This window comes from Strongylocentrotus purpuratus, unplaced genomic scaffold (genome assembly GCF_000002235.5).
Source record: "Strongylocentrotus purpuratus isolate Spur 01 unplaced genomic scaffold, Spur_5.0 spur5_scaffold_19, whole genome shotgun sequence".
Classification (NCBI taxonomy): Eukaryota; Metazoa; Echinodermata; class Echinoidea; order Camarodonta; family Strongylocentrotidae; genus Strongylocentrotus; species Strongylocentrotus purpuratus.
In genome coordinates this window covers 29,241,712-29,262,301 of record NW_022145604.1, presented here as the reverse complement: position 1 = coordinate 29,262,301, position 20,590 = coordinate 29,241,712, and the positions used below count along the sequence as shown (strand labels likewise).

The 20,590-nt window shown below is 37.1% G+C and overlaps 2 protein-coding genes across 2 annotated transcripts; both read right to left on the bottom strand.

The window, feature by feature from the left end:
* Window positions 1-1,999: 1,999 nt before the first annotated feature.
* LOC593771 (mu-type opioid receptor) lies at window positions 2,000-4,762 on the bottom strand. Its single transcript, XM_003728332.3, has 2 exons — window positions 4,543-4,762; window positions 2,000-3,066 (listed from the first exon to the last, which is right to left on the bottom strand). The coding sequence occupies exon 2, from the start codon at window positions 3,017-3,019 to the stop codon at window positions 2,000-2,002; it is 1,020 nt and encodes a 339-aa protein (XP_003728380.1). The 5' UTR covers window positions 3,020-3,066; window positions 4,543-4,762.
* Window positions 4,763-10,527: 5,765 nt separating this feature from the next.
* Window positions 10,528-20,590, bottom strand: LOC591750 (integrin alpha-8). Its single transcript, XM_030989894.1, has 13 exons — window positions 20,465-20,590; window positions 19,943-20,091; window positions 18,433-18,573; window positions 17,901-17,965; window positions 16,294-16,441; window positions 15,474-15,551; window positions 14,901-14,980; window positions 14,330-14,419; window positions 13,540-13,645; window positions 12,036-12,203; window positions 11,443-11,691; window positions 10,843-10,947; window positions 10,528-10,554 (listed from the first exon to the last, which is right to left on the bottom strand). The coding sequence occupies exons 1-13, from the start codon at window positions 20,517-20,519 to the stop codon at window positions 10,528-10,530; spliced, it is 1,461 nt and encodes a 486-aa protein (XP_030845754.1). The 5' UTR covers window positions 20,520-20,590.

Below are 20,590 nucleotides of genomic sequence, written 5' to 3'. Positions count from 1 at the left end.
CCAACCATTCCGTTTTTGCCGGAATTACTCTGTTTTTTCCTCCAAATTACGGTATTACGTCTTTTGTTTTTTTTACATACCGCATATCAAACAACTGCCCTAAAATTTTGATTTGATCACAAATTCAATAGAAAACTAAGTTTAAAACATACTTGAATACATACTTGAAGAGAAAAATATCAAAAAGAATGAAATACCGGTACTGATAATATCAAAATTTAATTTTTTTTTTAGAACAGCATAAGGAATGGACATTTCTGCATTGGAAGTGTGTCGCACGTGGTTGAAATTTCTCTTTTTTTTGCCATCATGATTACTTTTTTGGGTAGCACAAGGTTGGCAGCTCTGCTCATCACTAGCTTCCATGGAAAGAGACATCCATAAATTTGAATATGTTAGTTCAGTAAACTACAGGTGAAGCAAATTAATTGTATTTACTTGAATACTGTTGCAAATGTAATTATCTATCTGATGTGTCTGAGAAATGAAATTTAAGTGATAACTAGAGTATATACTGTATTTGTATGAGAAAGTAATATTGTTGTATGATTGCTTTGAAGAGAACTGTACTTGATTCTGTTTGATTTGTGCCTGATGTACAGGGTAAATAAATACATTTTATTTTGAAAGTATCAAGTATCTAACGTGCTTTTACGAGAAACATAAATGTGTGTATAAAAGAAGTGAAAATTAAAGTTTCGCAGTGACTAAAGAGAGAGAGATAGGGGGTTTGGATGTGGGAGGGAGAGTGGGTCAGCGACATTCCGTGTATATGTCTGTGTGTGTCATCAGAGAGAGAGAGAGAGAGAGAGAGGAAAAACGGAGGAAGACGAATAGATGTAGAAAGAGAGAAATAGAGGGGAAGAGAGAGAGAGAGAGAGAGTGATAAACAAAAAACTCGCCGGGAAGAAAGAGAACCAGAGAGAGAGAGAAAGAAAAAAAATTGCCGGAAAGAAAGAGAACCAGAGAGAGAGAGATAGAAGAAAAAAAAACTTACCGGGAAGAGAGAGAGAGAGACTCGCCGGGAGGTAAACTGAGAGATGTGAAGAAAGATAATTTCAGTACGATTGAATACCTTATAAAAACTGTAAAACACAATTAATTTGGTACATCACTTTATTGATTATTCAACAATAAACAAGATAAAGGACTAGAGGTCAATGACATTATGATATCGAAAGTTGTCCTTATTAAATGGAATTGTTCAGTTGAGAGAAAGTGGTGCTAAGGTAGTGACTTTAAAGTCAGATGTTCAATAAAGATAATCTGAAAGTTTGAGTGAAAACAGACCATTATTAATGATAACAATGGGAAAAACTGATCTGATCGATTCCTAAATTCTCCTAACTAGATTATTATAATTTAATTAAACTTTAGGTGAATGTAAATCGTCACAAAGCAATAAATTGGCTCTATATACCATTCCAAACATTTAAATGTTGAAATATTGTTAAAAGCCTTAAACAATGTTACCGGTTCACTTTAAATCATTCTACAGTCAGTCTCTCCTATTTCTTTATCTCTTTCTCTTCTGTTCTTTTCCTTACTTTTAATTTCTATTCTGACCCATATACCCGATTTAATGTGTTCTACCTTTGCTTTCTCTTCTTTCCTTTCGATCATACTAGTTATGTTAATTATGGATCACATTTACCATGCCAAATTGCGTATCATTTTCCCCTGAATTATAAGTTGGTATGGTCTTGTGTCTTATTGTCATATGCAATTTGCTTAATTTGAAGGGGAAAATGTACAATTCAGTCTAGGCTGCTAAACATATTTTGTATTAATATAATATTAGATATAAAAAGAGGCTGAAATAAACCGTTAATGACAACATGAGGGCATGATATCAAGACGTGGAAAGTAATACAAAGACGATTTATAGCTAGGTAATCAAATTGGCAATTCACAGATTGATTCGTACGAATTGTAGATAAAAAGGATGAACAAGACGCAACTCATAACAATACATGATAATCTTGAACGCATACTTGTTCTAAATTTTGTCAATTTCACCGAGGTTTGTTGCGTTAACCGTCGTATTACTATCGTCGATCAGATCCGCAAAGACTGAGTGAGCTCCATAGTGACGGCTCTTCCCGCCAAACATCTGTAAGAAAGCCTTTCTGAAGCCCGGACTCCTCCCAGCATAGATGAACGGATTGGCGCAGGAGTTTGCGAAGGCGAGGACGACGAAACATCGGTAGAGGGGACTGAAGAGATGGCTGACGTCAACGACGCCGATGTTGAACACCAAGAAGCCGAACTGATCCGGCGTCCAACAGACGATGAAGATGATGACGACGATGAGCAGCATCTGTAGGACACGACGTTGCGCCTCTTTAAGCTTTGATGCTATCGGCTCTTGACCTTGATCTGACCTCTGACCTTGTTGTCGGAGACTGTACAGCGTCATCGAGTGGGCGGTGATCATAATGACAATTGGGACAACGTACTCGATGATGAATAAAGACACGCCGATGAACTTCTGGAAATCCGGAGAAGGAAACTGCGTGACGCAGACACCGCCCTCTACGAAGTGGACATAGAGGCTGAAAGTGTTGATGACGAAAGCCAGAATCCACAATGCAACGATGAGGATAGGTATACGTGTATGTGTGAACAAAACTTGATGCAGAGACGTATACCTGACTGCCGCCAACCTCTCAATGGAGATGGTTGTCAGGGTGAAGATGGAAGCGCATATGGAGATCCACATCAAGACGGATGAGTGTATGATCCTACAGTAGAACTGTCCTCCGGGGGTGTCCGGGAGACTGATGACGCGTTGGTGGGGGATGATGAAGATGGACGTCAGAAAGTCGGCGACGGCCAGAGCTCCGATGAGCGTATCGGTGGCGCATCGGCGATGCCTTGGACGAAGCAGGACTATCATCACCAGGAAGTTGCCCAGGATGCCGACTATAGCCAAGATTAGTTGGAGGATCTCCCACCATTCCCAAGCTACAGGAGCCCATGTCCAACTGTATTGGGACAGATCCGTTGTATTTTCCATAGTTCCGCGTTGTTTCAAAACGGTAGCTTCACGTCATGAAAGTGTTTCTAGAAACATGCATGGAGTTATGAGGAAAATGAAAATGAAAGTTTCATTAAATTTCGTTTGATAGCTGAGTTCATGATCCACTAATATATACCCACCAACAAAATTTTTTCCCCGTTTTCTTTTCTCGACCTAGCTTGTCAATATAAAATGACAATAACGGACGTACACAGAATTAACTTTGATTAGGAAACCATTTTCTATAGGCCGGTGGACTATTCTGTAGTCTCGTGTTTATGTTAGGCCTCGTGTATTTCCGTTCAACTTGGTAATCAAACGCAGTGGCGTAAAACAGGGGGCACGTCTACCCACCCCTCCCCTTTAATTTAAAAAAAAATATAATCGAGTGGTGGGAAAAAATTATATAAAGGAAAGATACTGAGCAAAACAGAAAGCCTTGACCAGCCCATCATTCCCTCTCCCTAAAGAGTAGAATTGTTGAAATTCGTGTTTTATTTTTCCCAGTAAGATCGGTTCCCCCCCCCCCCCCCCCTGTCTCAGTGCCCCATCAATGAGTTCACTTATACTATATACGCCTCTGGTCAAAAAGAGTTGATTGGAAATACTTTCCTGGTTGCTTTTACTTGAAATAGCTTATACAGAGTAGTTTTAATTGTTAAGGCCAGGCCATTTTGAATAACGTATTGTCCAATTTAAACATTCTATCGTTTTCATACATTGCCTAATAATTAACATACTGATATACCACATGCTTAACAGCTACGGCATTCATACCGATATATTTCTATAATTTTTGCTACTAATGTTTAGCTTGTATAGGTGTACGTATACCGACAAAATGTACTACCTCTCCACAATTAATCAGTAATTCTGGGCCATGCATGCACCCTTTCTTAACATTGGTGTTTTGGCTTTCAGAGGAAGTATTTCAGACTGACCAAACCTACTGACCAAAACAAGTTTTGCAAGCTCGGAATTAAAACAAAGGATACCTAGACTTTCTCGAACAAATATATCTCGGACAACCATGGTAATCAAATATCCCGGACAGCCTCTGCCCCTTCCACTCCCACTTCATTGGACACTATAGGGCTACATTTTCGGGCAATTTCTCCTGGATAACCAACTGATGGAATATATAATGACTCCGAGAACTTTATGAGCCGAAAACCACTATTTCGTTGTAATATTTCCCTGGGTTAGTTGTCCGAGGGAATTTGTCAATGAGAGATTATAATGATATTCAGTATATTTCGGGGTGGTAGTCCTGGAATAGAGGCCTATACAAATCTGGAAGGTATACGTTTCGTTTTATTTCGTCATTCACATTCCCCCCCCCCCCCCAATATTTCCTATCCGGTATATACATAGCAAGTTATCATATATGACAAAGTCGCAAATTGTATCATCATCGTCAAAGTGACTTTGATCCACACGCTAACAATGCACTTGTGTTTTCGTGCAGGAATGCCGATTAGCTGTATTCAAAGAGATATCGGTGTAATAAGGGAACTTACCAATTCTTATAATGAGATGTAGACGACATAGAATAGACTGCTGAATTAGTGCTCTTGCTTCTCCAATAACGAAATAGTACCAATATATCTCGATCGTTTATTTGCAGTAACTTAAAAGGTCGGTCGACATATAGATTTCCACTCTAGTACACTATGTACGCATAGCCTATATAAATATATGCCTACAATATTATTTGCAGGATTACACACCTTGCAGGGAATACAGTTCGGGCTTGTGACAATAGATTCCCCAAGGACAAACACATCAGCGAAAAGATAGTTTTTGCACAATATGCAATTCAGAAAACGTGACCACAGAGTCATTCGAAAAGAATAATATTGTTTGCAGTGGGTATGCTTGGGTGCACTTCAAAAGTCAGTTTTTCAAAATTGGGGTGGAATTTGGGAGAAAAAAAAATCAATCAATACAAATAATAGAATGAAGTTATGAAAAAGCGCACAAAAGTAGGGCAGCAAATTATTGACAGAGAAGGTAGACAATAGGCTACTGGGCACAATTTTCACCGGGGGAGGGGAAGAGAGGAGATGACATCTCATGCCTAAAAACCGCTTGTTAAAGTCTAAAAACCGCTTGTCAAAGTCTTTTTTTTAACATTTTAAGGTAGTTAAAAATGTTATTTCTTCATTAAATTGGTAACAAATACTTAAAAACATTATAACATATACAGTGTAATACCAGAAACGCATCTAACAAACCACCTGGCTAATTGAATATGAGGTGGCGTTTCCTCAATATTGGTCATTTGAAAATGTTGGAAAGGGAAGAGAAGAGAGGAGGAGGAGGATGAGGAGGAGGAGGAAGAGGGGGAGGAGGAGGAGGAGGAGGAGGAGGAGGAGGAGGAGGAGGAGGAGGAGGATGGTTAACGGTAATACAAGGTTTTGGGAAATTTTGAAAATTAGGTGGATAGGATTCTTTACAATTTTGATATATCTGGATGCCCATGTAGATGTATTATAAGCAATAAAAAAATTAGCCCCTAAAGCATATTTGCTTTCGAGAAAGATTGAATATAAAAATTTACCGGTGCTCCCGGTAAATTTTGATAAATTTCAAATAGCGCCTACGGCCGCACAATGGTAGCTGCGACTATGAAAATCTGAGAATGTTTTCCAAACGAGAATAGCTTATCAGTCGATTTTAGTCAAGAAACATTGTTTAATATATAGCTTAATTAATATCTTGACCTTGAGAGGGAGCTATACAACATAAAGAGTGTATTTTTTACAATTTCATAACTTTAGACTCGATTTCAACCGCGTCAACGATCACTAAATAGTGAATAGGATCGCATATGCTTCCAATATGTTCATTTGAACCAAAATCTTGACCCCATACCAAAACTATGTATTACCTTTAAGTTTTTAAAAAGAACGAGATGAAAATGAAATAGCGTAACAGAAGTAAAGAGCAGCACGCCCTCTAGCTCAACACATCCTGAATACGGTTACAACCTTATATTAGGGGCACGAGCTCAATTTCGCCAAGCCTGCTGACAACTTTTAGCTGACATCATCTTGTGTATCTCCTTTTCTTTGTTTACAATTAAATATAGTCGAGATTTATTATTCATTTAAGTATAAATATTATACATATTTCTACGAATCACATCGCTGTACAGATTATTTCCCTTTTGGTGTCGTTCCCTCATTATTGGTCCTTTCAAAATATTCGTGTGGTGGGGTGGTGGGTAGCAAGCATGTCCATCAGATCAGTCCCCGCCTTATGGATCAGGACGGGTATCACACCCGGAATATCATGATCCCGGACAACTATCCCCGGACAACTACCCCTATAGAGGCTCCTACATTATAGGATAACTTCTCTCTCGGGCATGAGTTAGGACATTCGAAGTTAACTGGCTAACTGCATCATCAATACCCTTTCATAATTGTTGACAGATATATTTGCAAATATTTCTGCATCTCAGTGAATCGGCCCGTGAAACTCCGCATGTAACAAAACTCATTGAACCATAGTGATCAATTTGGTATATTTTATAGACCAGAACGATGTCATTTGATCTTTTATTTTCCTCTTTTTTCTTCCGTCGCTCTCTCTTTCCTCCTTTTTTTGTAGGCCGCCAGGGGGGGGGGGGGCGATTCGGCCCTCACCTGGATCCCCCTCTTATTTATATATTTCCCACCCAAATACTTACGGTAGCGAGTTTTTTTCTTCTTCTTCTTCTTTCTTCTTAAACCCCCTCCCCCACCCATTTCCCTCTCCTTCCTCTCTCTCTCTCTCTCTCTCCTTTTTTCATATCTCCTTCTTTCTTTTTCTCTTTTATTTTGTTTTATCCTTTCTCTTTCGTCGCTTCCCATTTTCCCCTTTTCTCTATTATTTATTATTTGGTCACCAAAGGAAGCAGAACGGCCGATTCCCCCCCCCCCCCCCCCCCCCCGTCGCTGGATGCGTCACTGGTTTTGAAAATGAATTTAAAGTCACAACCTGAAACTATCATAACTTCCTTTGTGTTTTACAGAAAAGATGGACAGGTATAAGAGCTCAATCTAACGGAAACATTACCCGCAACGTTCACTGAATGTACTGATGACAACATAATGTTTCGTTTATCATCATTCTGAATTTCACTCGACGAAAGTAACCATTGCGCAATATTCCTCAACCGTCCCTTTGGAAACGTCATCAAATTACATTCAACACCTTTTTCATTGGTAAGTTTAATATTAACTCCCACTAATGCCATTTTATAGGGGAATTGCAGTGAATACAGTTTGCATGAGTCTATACACGACACACTATGTATACTCTGTGAACAAATTAACGAGTCACATTTTATTTGTATTTTATAACATGATTTTAATACAGTCATCATCACATTAATAATCACATGTTGGTAGATTATATGAGTCTCATTCCCAGCTCTTATAATAATATGACTAAGTTGACAATTCGGTTTCCAGTTGTTAACCATACAACATCGAGTGCATGCGCCTGGCGAGAATTTGGACATAGATATGATTTTCTATCAGGAGAAAATATTTTGAAGTACAGAATTCCAAGTGTCAAGAAAGATTACTATAAAGGATTATAGATTTACGTCCGAATTCAAACTCAGAGTTCTGAACAAAATTATACTCCGTGTATAATGGAGGAATAGAATTAAACCAACCCTATCTTGCATTCATCGTATTAACTCATTCTAGCTTGGTGGATATACAAGTTACAAAAAAATGTTGTTTCTAAAGTTATACATGTTTCATGAACATTTTCTCTCCAATCACAACCACCTCAATCCCCCCTTCTCTCTCTCTCTCCTTTTCACCTACTTTTTTGTTATTGTAAATCTTTCTACATCCAATAAAGCAAAATAGAAAACTAACAGAGATACTTTTAAGAAATATGAATTTCATTAAGTACATGTTCGCATATAGTACTCCTCAAAACTCAATCAATCTCCCAGATGTTATGATTAATAAAATGTTTACAAAGATACAGTTTGCAGTCCTTCTCGGAGTACTATTAGAGAGCTAATCACGTTTTCGGTGTAATTATAGTTATAACCGAGGAATAGATGCGAAATTAAATAATAAAAAGGCACTGTTACATTATAGTCAAAGAAAACGAGGGGAAAAGAACAAAAATCATGAAACATAAATTTAAGTCACTTCCTTCACAGATAAAGCTAAAAATTGCACTTTTCAACAAAAATAAACAAAACGACAATCAACAATCAACCATTATGTAACATAAACACTGATCAAATGTCGTATTTCGCAGCGTTACTCGATCCTGCATATCCTTTTTTAGAAGGTCAGCTGACAATATAGTAGGCGGGGGTGGATCCAGCCATCGGCAGGGGAGGGGGCCAAAGAGGAGGCCCAATTCGTGAAAAAACATTTAGCGGCGAAACAGCCAGCCGGTAAATAAAGCGGGGAGGGGGGGGGGGGGCCTCGAAAATTTGAAAATCGCACCCCCCCCCCCCCCCTTCCCCCCTTGAGCATCGGGAGGGAGCCCGTCTCCAAATGAAGGTAAAATTAACGTGTTTTTACCTTTTTTTCTCAGGGGGAGGGGGCCGGGCCCCCGCCCCGCCCCCTGGATCCGCCATTGATAATAGGCTTGCATTTATTATCACTACGGAAAACAGAATCGTGTGCTGATCCTTCCAACATTATTATAATCATCCTCTGGTCTGACAGGAAAATGCCCATCGATAAACGAGAACTCTAAAGGATATAAACGATTCCAGAAATCATGGAGTCTTCAATGTTATTGACCTATCAGGAAAACGTCCCTCGAGCATGCTGACAACTAGCTTCCAAAGATTGAACATCTGTTCTGGCAGCACATCATTGCTTCCGATGAAAATGATAATATGAAGTTTACCTTCTCTCAATGTTATCATTTTCTCATGAAAATACCAGCCGAACATTTTACGGGTAGCTTCCAAGAATTAAATGTTTTTTCTGTCTGTACATTGACCGCTATCGAACAAGACAAAACTAGAATGTTTTCAATTATTCTCAGGAGAAAGCTCATCGGCCGTAGGGTATCTTCAAATATCAAACATCTTCATTGTCCATGTTTGAGTTTGAATGTCTTTTAACTGCTTATGTTGTCGAAATCATAGAGTTTGTCACGTGCTAAAGGGTTCCGTACCATTGGTGAAGATAAACGATTTCTTTCTATTAATGGTGCTGCTGATACAAGGACTACTGGTTCGCTCTCCATGTTTAGACATTCCCTTCGCTTCGGTGAAATCTTCTTTCGCTTAAAGAATCCAGTCTGTTTACAACAAAGAAGAAAATGATCGAAAATTTAATAATGATGATAATAATATGGATATTTATATATAGCGCCGGTACGCGTCAAGCTCTGACTCTCATGGCACTTTTCACATAATACCCTGCATATATGGTTATAGCCGAGTTGCCAAAATAACAAGCGCTCAAGCATATCAGGTATCCATTTACAGCTGGGTGGAGAGTGGCAAATGTAGATCAATGTCTTGCCAAAGGACATTAGTGCCGCGACGGGACTTGAACCCCGTACCTTGTGATCTGCAGTCGGGTGCTTATCCACAAGACCACAACACCTCTACTTATAGGTTTTATAGGATTATCCATGGAGCGGTAGAAATTATGAGGGTTTACAGTAAATAACTGTAGTGTTATCGACTGTTGTAATATTTCGCAACGGTTTTACTTGCAAGCTTATTCCTTAAATTCACACAAGTTTACATACTGTTAGCGTACTTCTTATTTCATAATGATTTATCACGTTGATAATATATACATAATTCACAAAGTTTGTTCACATAAAAATGAAAGAATATAGGAATGTCAGATGTTCGCGATGTCATTGTATTTCTTAAATAAGGTCAATGTTTGACAGCAAGTACTATCACTTGAAATGGAAACTTATATTTTGATTAAGGATATAGGCCTATCTATGATATCTAATTCAAGTTTATCTCCACATTTGGTTAAAAAACAAAGAAATACAATCAAAATGTGTATATATAAACAACAAAACTTAAAAAGAAGCATGTACTAAATGTGGTGGGAATATCAAAGGCCAACAGGAAAATATTATTATTTGAATTTTAACATTCGTACTATAATTAAAGTTGAGTTACACATTCCAACCATCTCCAGTTGATTTAAATGTAGACCTTTATACCGAATTTCTTTGTCAAACGTACCTTTTGTAGTATAATGAGAAACACGAGTTGTATAAAGAGACCCCCAACGATGGCGACGATGTAAACCCAATAAGGAACATCTGCTCGAGGTTGATCGATCTCAGCGAGCACCGTCGTACTTATCTACACGATGTCGAAGAATTATAGCAGATACAAGAAGAAAGCAGAAACACCATTTTAACACGGATCATACGGTTTTAATATATCACAAAATAGATATATTTGTCAAGTCATACAAATTATTGTTTTAGTCATTATTATGCAGTGAAAGTGAGAAAGATGGATCGGGATTTCAAATTGTTTATCCATGCTCCCGAAATAATTTGGTCTGCATAGTAAAGCTACATTAGGGGCAGAGGGACTAATGTTCCCCTCAAATGGCATAATTATGAAAAGAAAAGTGAGGGAACGACAGGGAGATGAAAGGCCCGTTTTCGCAACTTGCCACGTCGGTGGCTGCGTTATTCACCAAGTAGACGGATGCTGCCCCTTCCCACGCCCCCCCCCCCCCAAAAAAAAAACATGGCTACGCCCACGTTGCCTCCACTGAGTTTGGTATGATTTATCCTCCAAAAAAAAAAAGGTGTGTAATAATATAGAAGATCACTCGTTTTACCTGAACTTCCCCTGTTGGTAAGTTGCGAAACGGTGTACTGGGGTGAAGGCTATCTTTGACTAAAGCTTCTACACGAGTCATCAGCTTGAATCCTGTTATATTGTACTGCAGATGAGAGACGAAGACATTTAAAAGAAAAAGCGGTTGAATTTAAAAAGAAAATATAAAAGAGAGAGATGATGGGGATAGATTAAAGAGGAAGACTGGAAATAGTAAGCTTGATTAAGCATCAATACCAAAAGCTCTACAATTTAGAGGAGAAGTTGAAAAGGAGAATGAAGAACGACAAGGAGCAGTAGTGACAAAGAATAAATGGGAGGAACATTTAAAGGAAAATCAAGAAACACGACTTTAAAAGAGTGATTACTTGGAATAAAAGTGAAGGATTACAAGAAGAATTTGAATAAAAAAGAAAAAAGAACAGTCCAAATGTAAGCATAATGTTAAAAGAAAACAAAGGGGGTAGACAGTAGGGAATAAAGAAAATTATACAAGATGGGCAGAAGAAGAGCAGGGTTATCTTATTTGATACAATTATGTTGCAGGTAAAAACAAAATAAAGCCCTCTAACCCTCATCCTTCATTTACGTTCTACCATACCTTTATTAAGAGATCTGTTCTAAGGCGTGCCGTTACTATGACAAGCACTTCGTCCCTCTCAGAATGTCTTCCCCTGGCCAGCGTATCCACATCGCACACTATCTTATCACATGGTGATAAACTCGATCTACAGGCGAGTGATTTCAGCTCGGACGAGGTTAATGGTGACGCGGTTCTCGGTCGAGATGATGACGTTGGCGTAGAACTTTCTCGGCGACGCCGTCTGCCGCGGTTGTAGTTTCCAAATATCTGGATGTAAAATAGATGCGCAGATATAATTATACAGAACTTTTGTCTTCTAAATAGCATAGCAGTTAAAATGTCTAGAACAAGGGTGGAAATGGTTTGAATAATACATTTTTCTGAGATCACTTGCGGACTTACAGATTTGAAGTTTGAAGTTTGGCTACCTTTAGTTAAGTTAAATTCAGTCATTGTAAGGAAGATTTTAGAAATATTTTCATTTATGTTTATATTGAAATGATGTTTTATTTCCATTCTGTTACTGAGATTATGTTGGTCATTATGGGACTGGTCATACACTGGACATTTTAGAAGTTAGTTTTCTTTTTAAAAGAATTATAGTTTCTTACTGTTGTTAGATTTTCTGCGTTCCATTGCCCATTGATGACGTAACAATCTCCACCATTGTCCATCTTGGCACTGACCGGATAGAGAAGCTGACCGTCTAAGACCGGGAAGGTAGGCCAGGAGATGACAAGGTCGGTAGAACCTAGAGGGCTTGGACCTCTATTTATAAGCTGAAGACAGAAGGAGGGAGGAATGAGAGAGAGAGAGAGAGAGAGAGAGAGAGAGAGAGAGAGAGAGAGAGAGAAAAAGAGAGGGGAGAGGGAGAGAGAGAAAGAGAGATAGAGAGAGAGGGGGGACAGGACAATACGAGAAACAGATGGGGAGCAGATGGGGATAAAGAGAGAGAAAGAGACAAACAGAGAAAGAAACAAGAGAAAGGGCAAGTCAGAAATAAAGAATGAAAGAGAGATAGATAGAAAGAAAGAGAGGGGAGAAAGAGATGAAGGAAGATAGAGAGAGACAGAGACAGAGATAATGGAGAAAGAGAGGAGAGATAGAGAGAGAGAGAGAGAGAGAGAGAGGGGGAGAGAGAGATTTAAAAAAAAATGATTTGATTGACTTACGAAATTCAATGGCTAAACAATTATTAAATCATCTATCCTTCTTCTATAAGAGACAAAAATAGTTATACTGAAAAGAATAAATAACACACTACAGTGTGAGTCAAAAAAAAAGTTTACACCATGAACATTAAACTGTTATATGTCTTATGAAAGAGTGTTTTATCCCAAATCATTTGGTACCATTTTTGTGTGGTATGTGTTCACGCTTGGACAAACAGGAGGCATTGTTTGCGAGAGTGCAAAAATTGACTTGCGCCAAAGTTGATGTTTGAATAAAACAATTGGGATTTGGGTATTAATTCGGTCTTTGCAGATCCAAATAACACCCCTAACAAAATTAATCATGCCAAACATATCAAATATCGAATATCAAATATCAACAAACATTTGTGCGCGTGTGTGTGGGTGTGTGTGACTTTGCCCTTTGCAAAAAACATATGCAATGCATTTCATTTCATACATTCAATCCATGCTCTCACTCCGCTAATCCCAACATAATACATACAGTAGGCATCACTTTGGCGCAAGTCGATTTTTGCACTCTCGCAAACAATGCCACCTGTTCATCCAAGCGTGAACACATACCACACAAACATGGTACCAAATGATTTTGGATAAAACACTCTTTCATAAGATGTATAATAATTTACTGTTCATAGATGATTTTAAAAATAATTAGCAATTTTCTAGGTGTAAATTTTTTTTACTCACACGGTATATATCAATTTAGAGCGAAAAGATTATGAGTGTCTGTATGTATTATTTTTTAAACAAAATTGTTTATTAGTACCCTTCACGACAGAAGAAACTAGCAAAGAAGCATTTAAACTATAATAAGGAAAGTCTAGTAAAAGGATAAATCATGATATTACATCAGTAGCATAATAATGAAATTTGATAAAATCTGTACATAAAAACACAGAATCATTGACTGTTGACATACCGATATGGTATAGGTTACAAGAGGACCGATGTCGGTTTGAAACTCCACCACCCGATCGAGAGGATAATCTTTCTCTTTGAATATCAACAGCTCTGGGTTAACTTCCCTGTTTGGTGGAGAGATGAGAAAGATGGATGACGATGGGAAGGTGAGACGTCAGGGAAGGGAGGATCAAGAGAGAGGGAGAGAGAGACCGAGAGACCGAGAGAGAGAGACAGACAGAGAGAGAGAGATGGGGGAACGAGAGAAAGGGATAAAGAGAGAGAGAGAGAGAACGAGAGAGAGAGATAAAGAGAGAGACAGATAGAAAGAGAGCGGTAGGTGGAACAAAAGTGGGAAAGAAAAATGGCAATGATTCATATTGATAAATAAGTATAGATTATCATTAACAAGAGAGCTTCACTCGTGTAAGTATAGCCTTTGTATCAGTTTTGCCCATCGAGTAAAACAGTATTTATCATGATCTTAGTTCATATCATCCATTTAAACTATATAGTCCTTTATCTCTCATGAATTCAGGCGTTTATTTGCACTATTTCATAAACGATGGGTAACTTGAGGCATCGTGTTACCATGATAAAGCATTCTAACTTATTTCAACTTTTTAAATATAGGCCTACTGTATTTCATAATGAAAATGTGGTTTCAACAATGACAGAATAGGCGCGATAAAACCTCTTTTATCAAACCAACCACCATGTTACGATCAATTCAATAACAATCAATGTAATACCAAAGCTCTCATTATTCTAATAGTACCTGTTTTATAAAATCGAAAGCCGGTACTTACCCTCGAAGAGTAATATTGGATGATGAAATAACAGGAATCGAAACGTTGGCATGGTTGTCATCAGAATGGTGTCTCAACTCATCATCTCCGCTAGAAAAAAGAATACATTTTTTTTGTTTTCGTTTCTTTTGATAAAGCTGACAATTGTTATGACAATATTCATACATTTTTCTTTACATTATTATGCTTCGTAGCCTAAGAAGGTTCTTCCACGAAGTATAGTTAAGTTAACACTAAGAAATGTATGCACCTTTCAATTTGCTTATTTTATTCCTTAAGGTATTTTATGCAGAATTGAAAAGATATTTTTGCAGCTGAAGATATACAAAAGTGTAAGATTTGAAGAATATAACAGAAGTAGAGACCCTCGAAATATAATAACAACAACATTAAAAACAATGAGCAAACGAAATAAAAAAACTAAACAAACAAATCATTAAACAAAGTATAACCGCATAAACCAATATTCGATTATATATCATGATAATTTGACTCCTAAAAGTAAAACATATCAAACCTAATGATAATCTAAAAGAACAAAAGAGCAAAGCTGAGCATAATTATTATTTACCTTTTGGCTATCATTGCGAAGATAATTTCGGGCTCTGTCACAGATAGGTCCTCAGTTTGGAAACAGATTCGCATATTGACCTGAAGGAAAAACCAAAATGGAATTAAAATCAGTCAGTCAAATTACTTGCAATACGCTAACTAAAACGAAACCTTACTGAAATATTAATATTAACTAATATACATGGTCCTACAAGTTTCCAACAATATGTTTCCCGAGAATCATACAGTAAATGAGGCAATCATAGTTATGATTGAATAATATCTAAAGGCAATTTTCATTGAACCCACAATCGTTTTAATTATGTAGATCACACGCTTCCGTACGTCTCTTACTGTTGGTTATCTAATGCATGCATTTGATTACAGTTTTTTTTTATAAACATCTGAGGAAGATGTCTGAAATATAGACAACGAAACTGTGTCGGACATGTTTTTTTTCCTTTTGGATATGATATAAGAAGTTTTAAACCTTTTTCAAAACTAGTTAGAAATAAAATGAATATTGTAACTCAGAGACAATTTTTATCTTATTTTATAGTAATTAATGCTTTGATAACCTCTGTATCCATACCTTTCCACCTGCCTTGATAGGGTTACCTATGTTACATACAACCAGTCGTCTTGTGACCGAACACGTCACAAAGGAATCCTGAAAAGATATCAAGAGAAACAAAAACATCTCAACAAGGACAGTAAGCTGATATGCGATTCATTAAAATTTGTCTCCCATTGACTCCGCTTCAACATGCAATATTTACAGATTAGCCAGACTTTGTTTGTAATGGTATGCCTATACAACGCAAGTCTCCAAACTGGTGTTACATCTTGTATCAAATCATAACTCTCTCTCAATTCGCTTAACATCTTTATTGCAGATGAATGCGCGAAGCGAAAACCTTAAAGTGTAAACCCTTTAAAAATGTGACCCGAAGCTCGAAGCAAAAATGGAACGAACTGTATTCTTAGGCAAGCTTAAACAATATGTTGGCTTGGCAAACAACAACCTATTTACAGTTATTCAAATTCATTTACCGATTTTGCCTGTTCCTTTCTGAACAAACTTCAAGGATTGTCCCAAAGATGGATGACAACGGCACTAATGTCTTTTGGCAAGGTATTTATCTACATTTGCCACTCCATACCCAGGAGAGAAATGACGACCTGGTATGATGACGAAGGCCTTTGGGTTGGTAAATTGCTGTATGCCCTCACGGTGACGATATGGTAGGAATACTCCCCAGGAAGTGGAGATGGTGCACATTGTACGTGCATGAATTCGATGACCACGTGATAATAATATTTTGAAAGCGCTTAGAGACGGTATTTCGTATCACGCGCTATATAAATCCAGATTATTATTACCACTTCTTATAATCCATCCATGCCCTTACCGTAACAGCTCGATCTAGTCTACTGAAGTTGATCTCATCAGGGATGTGAATTTCAAGGGTAGAATAAAAGGAGTCATCGCCGTGGTTCTCTACATCAACCCTGATGTAAGCTTCACCACTATCGCCTGCTACAAGATAATCCGTTTCGCTGAGAAAAGATATGGAAATGTGTTAAAATAATCACGAGAATATGTCGAATTTCAGTCATACAACGCCTTTGCACAAGATATGCCTCATCATAATTATGCAACGTTGACAAATCAAACGTATATTGCAAGAAACATAATTATTCTAATTCTGTCCGAGAATAGTCAGATTTCTGCCATACAACGCTTTTTCACAAGATACGTTGGAAAATCAAACGTAATTGTAAATAACATATTCTAATTCTGTCTGAGAATATGTCGAATTTCAGCCATACAACGCCTTTTCACAAGATACGCCACATCAGATGCAAAGTTGAAAAAAAATTGAACGTATATTGTAAGAAACATATTCTAATTCTGTCTGAGAATAGTCAAATTTCTGCTATACAACGCCTTTGACAAGATACCCCTTATCAGATATAACGTTGACCATAAATTGAACTTATACTGCGAAAAACATATTCTAATTCTGTCTGAGAATATGTTAAAGGTAAAGACTAGTTATGGTCACGCGATTGCATTGTGAAAGAAACGTTGTGGAATCGATCAGAAAAGGTTGATCATCTAGCATCTAGCATCTGCAAGGTTCTGGAATCATCAAAATGATAAGAAATTTGGCCCATTCTTTGTAAAGTTACAAGCACTATACACAGAAAGATGTATATGGGACTACCCTATATCTCTCACAGACCATGAGAGAAACAAATTTACCAAATATATGAATTAGTAGGCGGTTTCCCGGCAAATTTTGTATCATCATGTATTAGTCATAACATATTCTTTCACATGATTGGTAATAAGAGCTTCCATTTCATTTTTTTGAAATTGGGGCGTTTCCAATGCTGGTCTTTACCTTTAAATATCTGCTATACAACGCCTTTTCACAAGACACGCCTCACCAATGCAACGTCGAAAAATTGAACGTATATTGCAAGAAACATATATAAATCATATCTGAGAATATGTAAAATAACTGCCATATAACGCTTTTTCACATGATACGCCGGCATCAACAGATGCAAAGTTGGAGAATTAAGTGTATATTGCAAGAAACATATTCAAATTATATTTGAGAATACATAAAATATCTTCTATACAACGCCTTTTTACAAGATACCCCTTATCAGATGCAACGTTGGAAAATTGAACGTATATTGCAAGAAAAATATTCTAATTTTGTTTAAGATTTTTCTCAAGATTGTCACCATGTATCAATACAAAGGACAATCTTGAATCGGGAAAATAAGATCTTAAGCGATACTACATGTTAATAATTATAGGTCGTTTTTTCTTTTCTTTTTTTCTTCTTCTTTTTTGACTCTGGTCTCTAAATCCTTTAAAAAGGGGCTATAATGGCTTGATCGGAATTACGTGAGAATTGAAAAGGAATTTTGAGGCAGTATTCTCTTCTTGACGGGCTAAGGAGACACCAAGAGACATTATACCTTAATTAGTACTTACGCTTTGGGTGATATGACTAGATTAGGAAAGCAGGTGTCATTAGCGCATGTTCTCTTCAGTGGAATCTGGTTTTAAAAAATCAAAATCATTTAAGCGAGTTTTATTCCTGTCAATGTTGCAAAGATGAAAATAATAATGAGACTGAGAATAAAATCATTCTGTTTGCAAAATAGGAACTCTATAGATAAACATAGAAATAACCGAACTCCTCTTTGGATATTTTTTTCTTCTTCTCCCTCCCCTTCTCCATCTCTACCCCTCCCAAACAGTCAAATTAGACGACATAATTATCAGTGTTCAATTTAATAATTGAACTGAAATTTGATCTTTCATTCATACGGGGCGGGGTTTTTAAAGTTAGAAATTAATAGCTAATATCCTATTCATAATGTTTGTAGTTTTTCTCTTTTCTTTGAATATATTTTCCTATCATCTTTGGATATATTCTAATGGCAGTTGCTTCCTTCCATCATAATAAGAAATGATGAGTAACTAACTTTGTATTATTTATGTTTTATGAATGACCACTTACTGAGAAGGCATTTCTAGTAGCAGCCCATCTGCTGAGTACGGGTATCAGGTAGCCATCGGGTGTCCACTTGGCTTGCTCGTCCTCTAAGTAAGCATAGGTAGCGATCACTGAGATGGCCGTCTGCTTTTCTTCTATCGAGGGCTATTATTGGAATCAGATAAACCTGAATTAACTGGTTACTACAAAGCAGGGGCATTGCTAGATCACTTTGATTTTAGAGTGTTTTTTCTTCTCTTTACCTCTTCAAGATACATATATATTAATTACAAAACAAGTAAAATGAAACATGAGTTATATACAAGACCAACCTAATTTCTTAAACTGTTTGACTTTAAAGTTAGTGTCGTACTAAATTTGCGGTTGAAATTCAAACGACTCCTCACATTTCTGTTAAATCCACTTTTTTTTTCTTTCAAGAAAAGTCTGTATTTATCGACTAATTTATATTCATATTTGTTTAGTTTAGTTTTAATTTGCATGTTTTTTTTCCCCTTTTATTTTTTTCTGGGGGAGAGGGGGGGGGGGGTGCCGACAAGGCTCGAAATGTATTTCTACCGACAGAAATTCTTAATGGGTTGTCAAACCTACCCCGTCTAAGTGACGCCCCCGATCACAGTTATCTTATATGGACGCATATATTTCTCGTCGCTGTGCTATGTGTATACTATATGGGCATATAAAAACCTCATTTAAAATATCATTTCAAAGGCTTTTCACAAAATCATCGTGCATCAAGGTTCAATGAAATTTATCGGGTAAACCTACAGATCAACAGAATAAACGTGATAGATGATATGACTTTGTATAAGGTCATCGTATTGGCCGATTAGGCATTAGCTGTGTCCTTGGTCGAGAAAAACACCGGAAAGTGGAATTACGATTACAACCAGGAAGTCATTATATCAGACGCAGATAACGAAGAAGACAAAATACATGACAGCAAAAGTTTTAAAAAGGGAATCAAACTTTATACTAAAGGGTCACAATTCTGTGTCAGAAACATAAGCGAAACGACAACAATAATACGAATAGTAATAGGCATTTCTATAGCGCCGTCTATCTAGAATTATATTCCGAGGCGCATTTATTATTACCCGGCTTTAGCCTAGCTGCCATTACAGCGCTCTAGCATTTCAAGGGATTAATTTCTGCCAGGTACCCATTTACCTCACCTGGGTCGAGTGTGGCAAATGAAGAGTAATGCCTTGCCAAAGGACATTAGCGCCGTATCGGGGATCGAACCGTAACAGAATGAGACCCCCCCAAAACAAAATTTAAAAAAATAAAAAAATAAAAAAATAAATAAATAAATAAATAAAAAATAAAAAATAAATAAATAAATAATAATAATAATAATAATAATAATAATAATAATAAAAATAAATAAATAAAAACAAAAATAGGGGCATCTTTCCTGGACTCCCAACTAAATGTAATGCTTTAAAACAAATTGGAGGTAAATATACTACGGGAGGGGATGTGGCTGGCGGAATAAGAACGTAGTCCATACCTGCACATAGATTAAATGGGGTACACAATACATAGTGCTCTCCGTTGAAGCTACGATGGTGGATTGCAGTGTCGCTGAGCGTGATTTCATGAAAGCCATCCGAGGAGTCTGCGATCTGGCTGCGTCTAGTGTGATGTTTAAACCAATCACTGTTATGAATCAAACAAAAGATGGTCAATCAAATTTCGTTTTAATATTCATTTCGTTATCTTTACTTCATTACGAGATTAAATTTCAAAATGAGCCCCTAAACATGCTAAAGCTATGAGCTAATGCAAATTTATCAGTGGAGATCTTATGCAATTGCAGTTTAGAATAAATTAAATTATTCGTTTACATTTTCTAATAAACCTTTGCATATGTCGTATTTTCTGATATAACTAAAAGCCTCTTGCACTTTGGGATGAGAACGAGAATAATTGGGAAACTCAATATTCTTTATACTGATATTCTCTAGTAACATTTTTACAATTTGCAATGTACTTAGGATGTAAAAATATCTGATTTCAAAAGAAGACTCACCGATTGATTTTGGTAGACCGAGCCCGACAAACGAAAAACATACGTTCAAGCTCATCCTAGAGGGACAGAAAAAGGAGACAAAATAAACATGTGGGAAAAGTAAATCATCCAAATGGGATGAAGAAA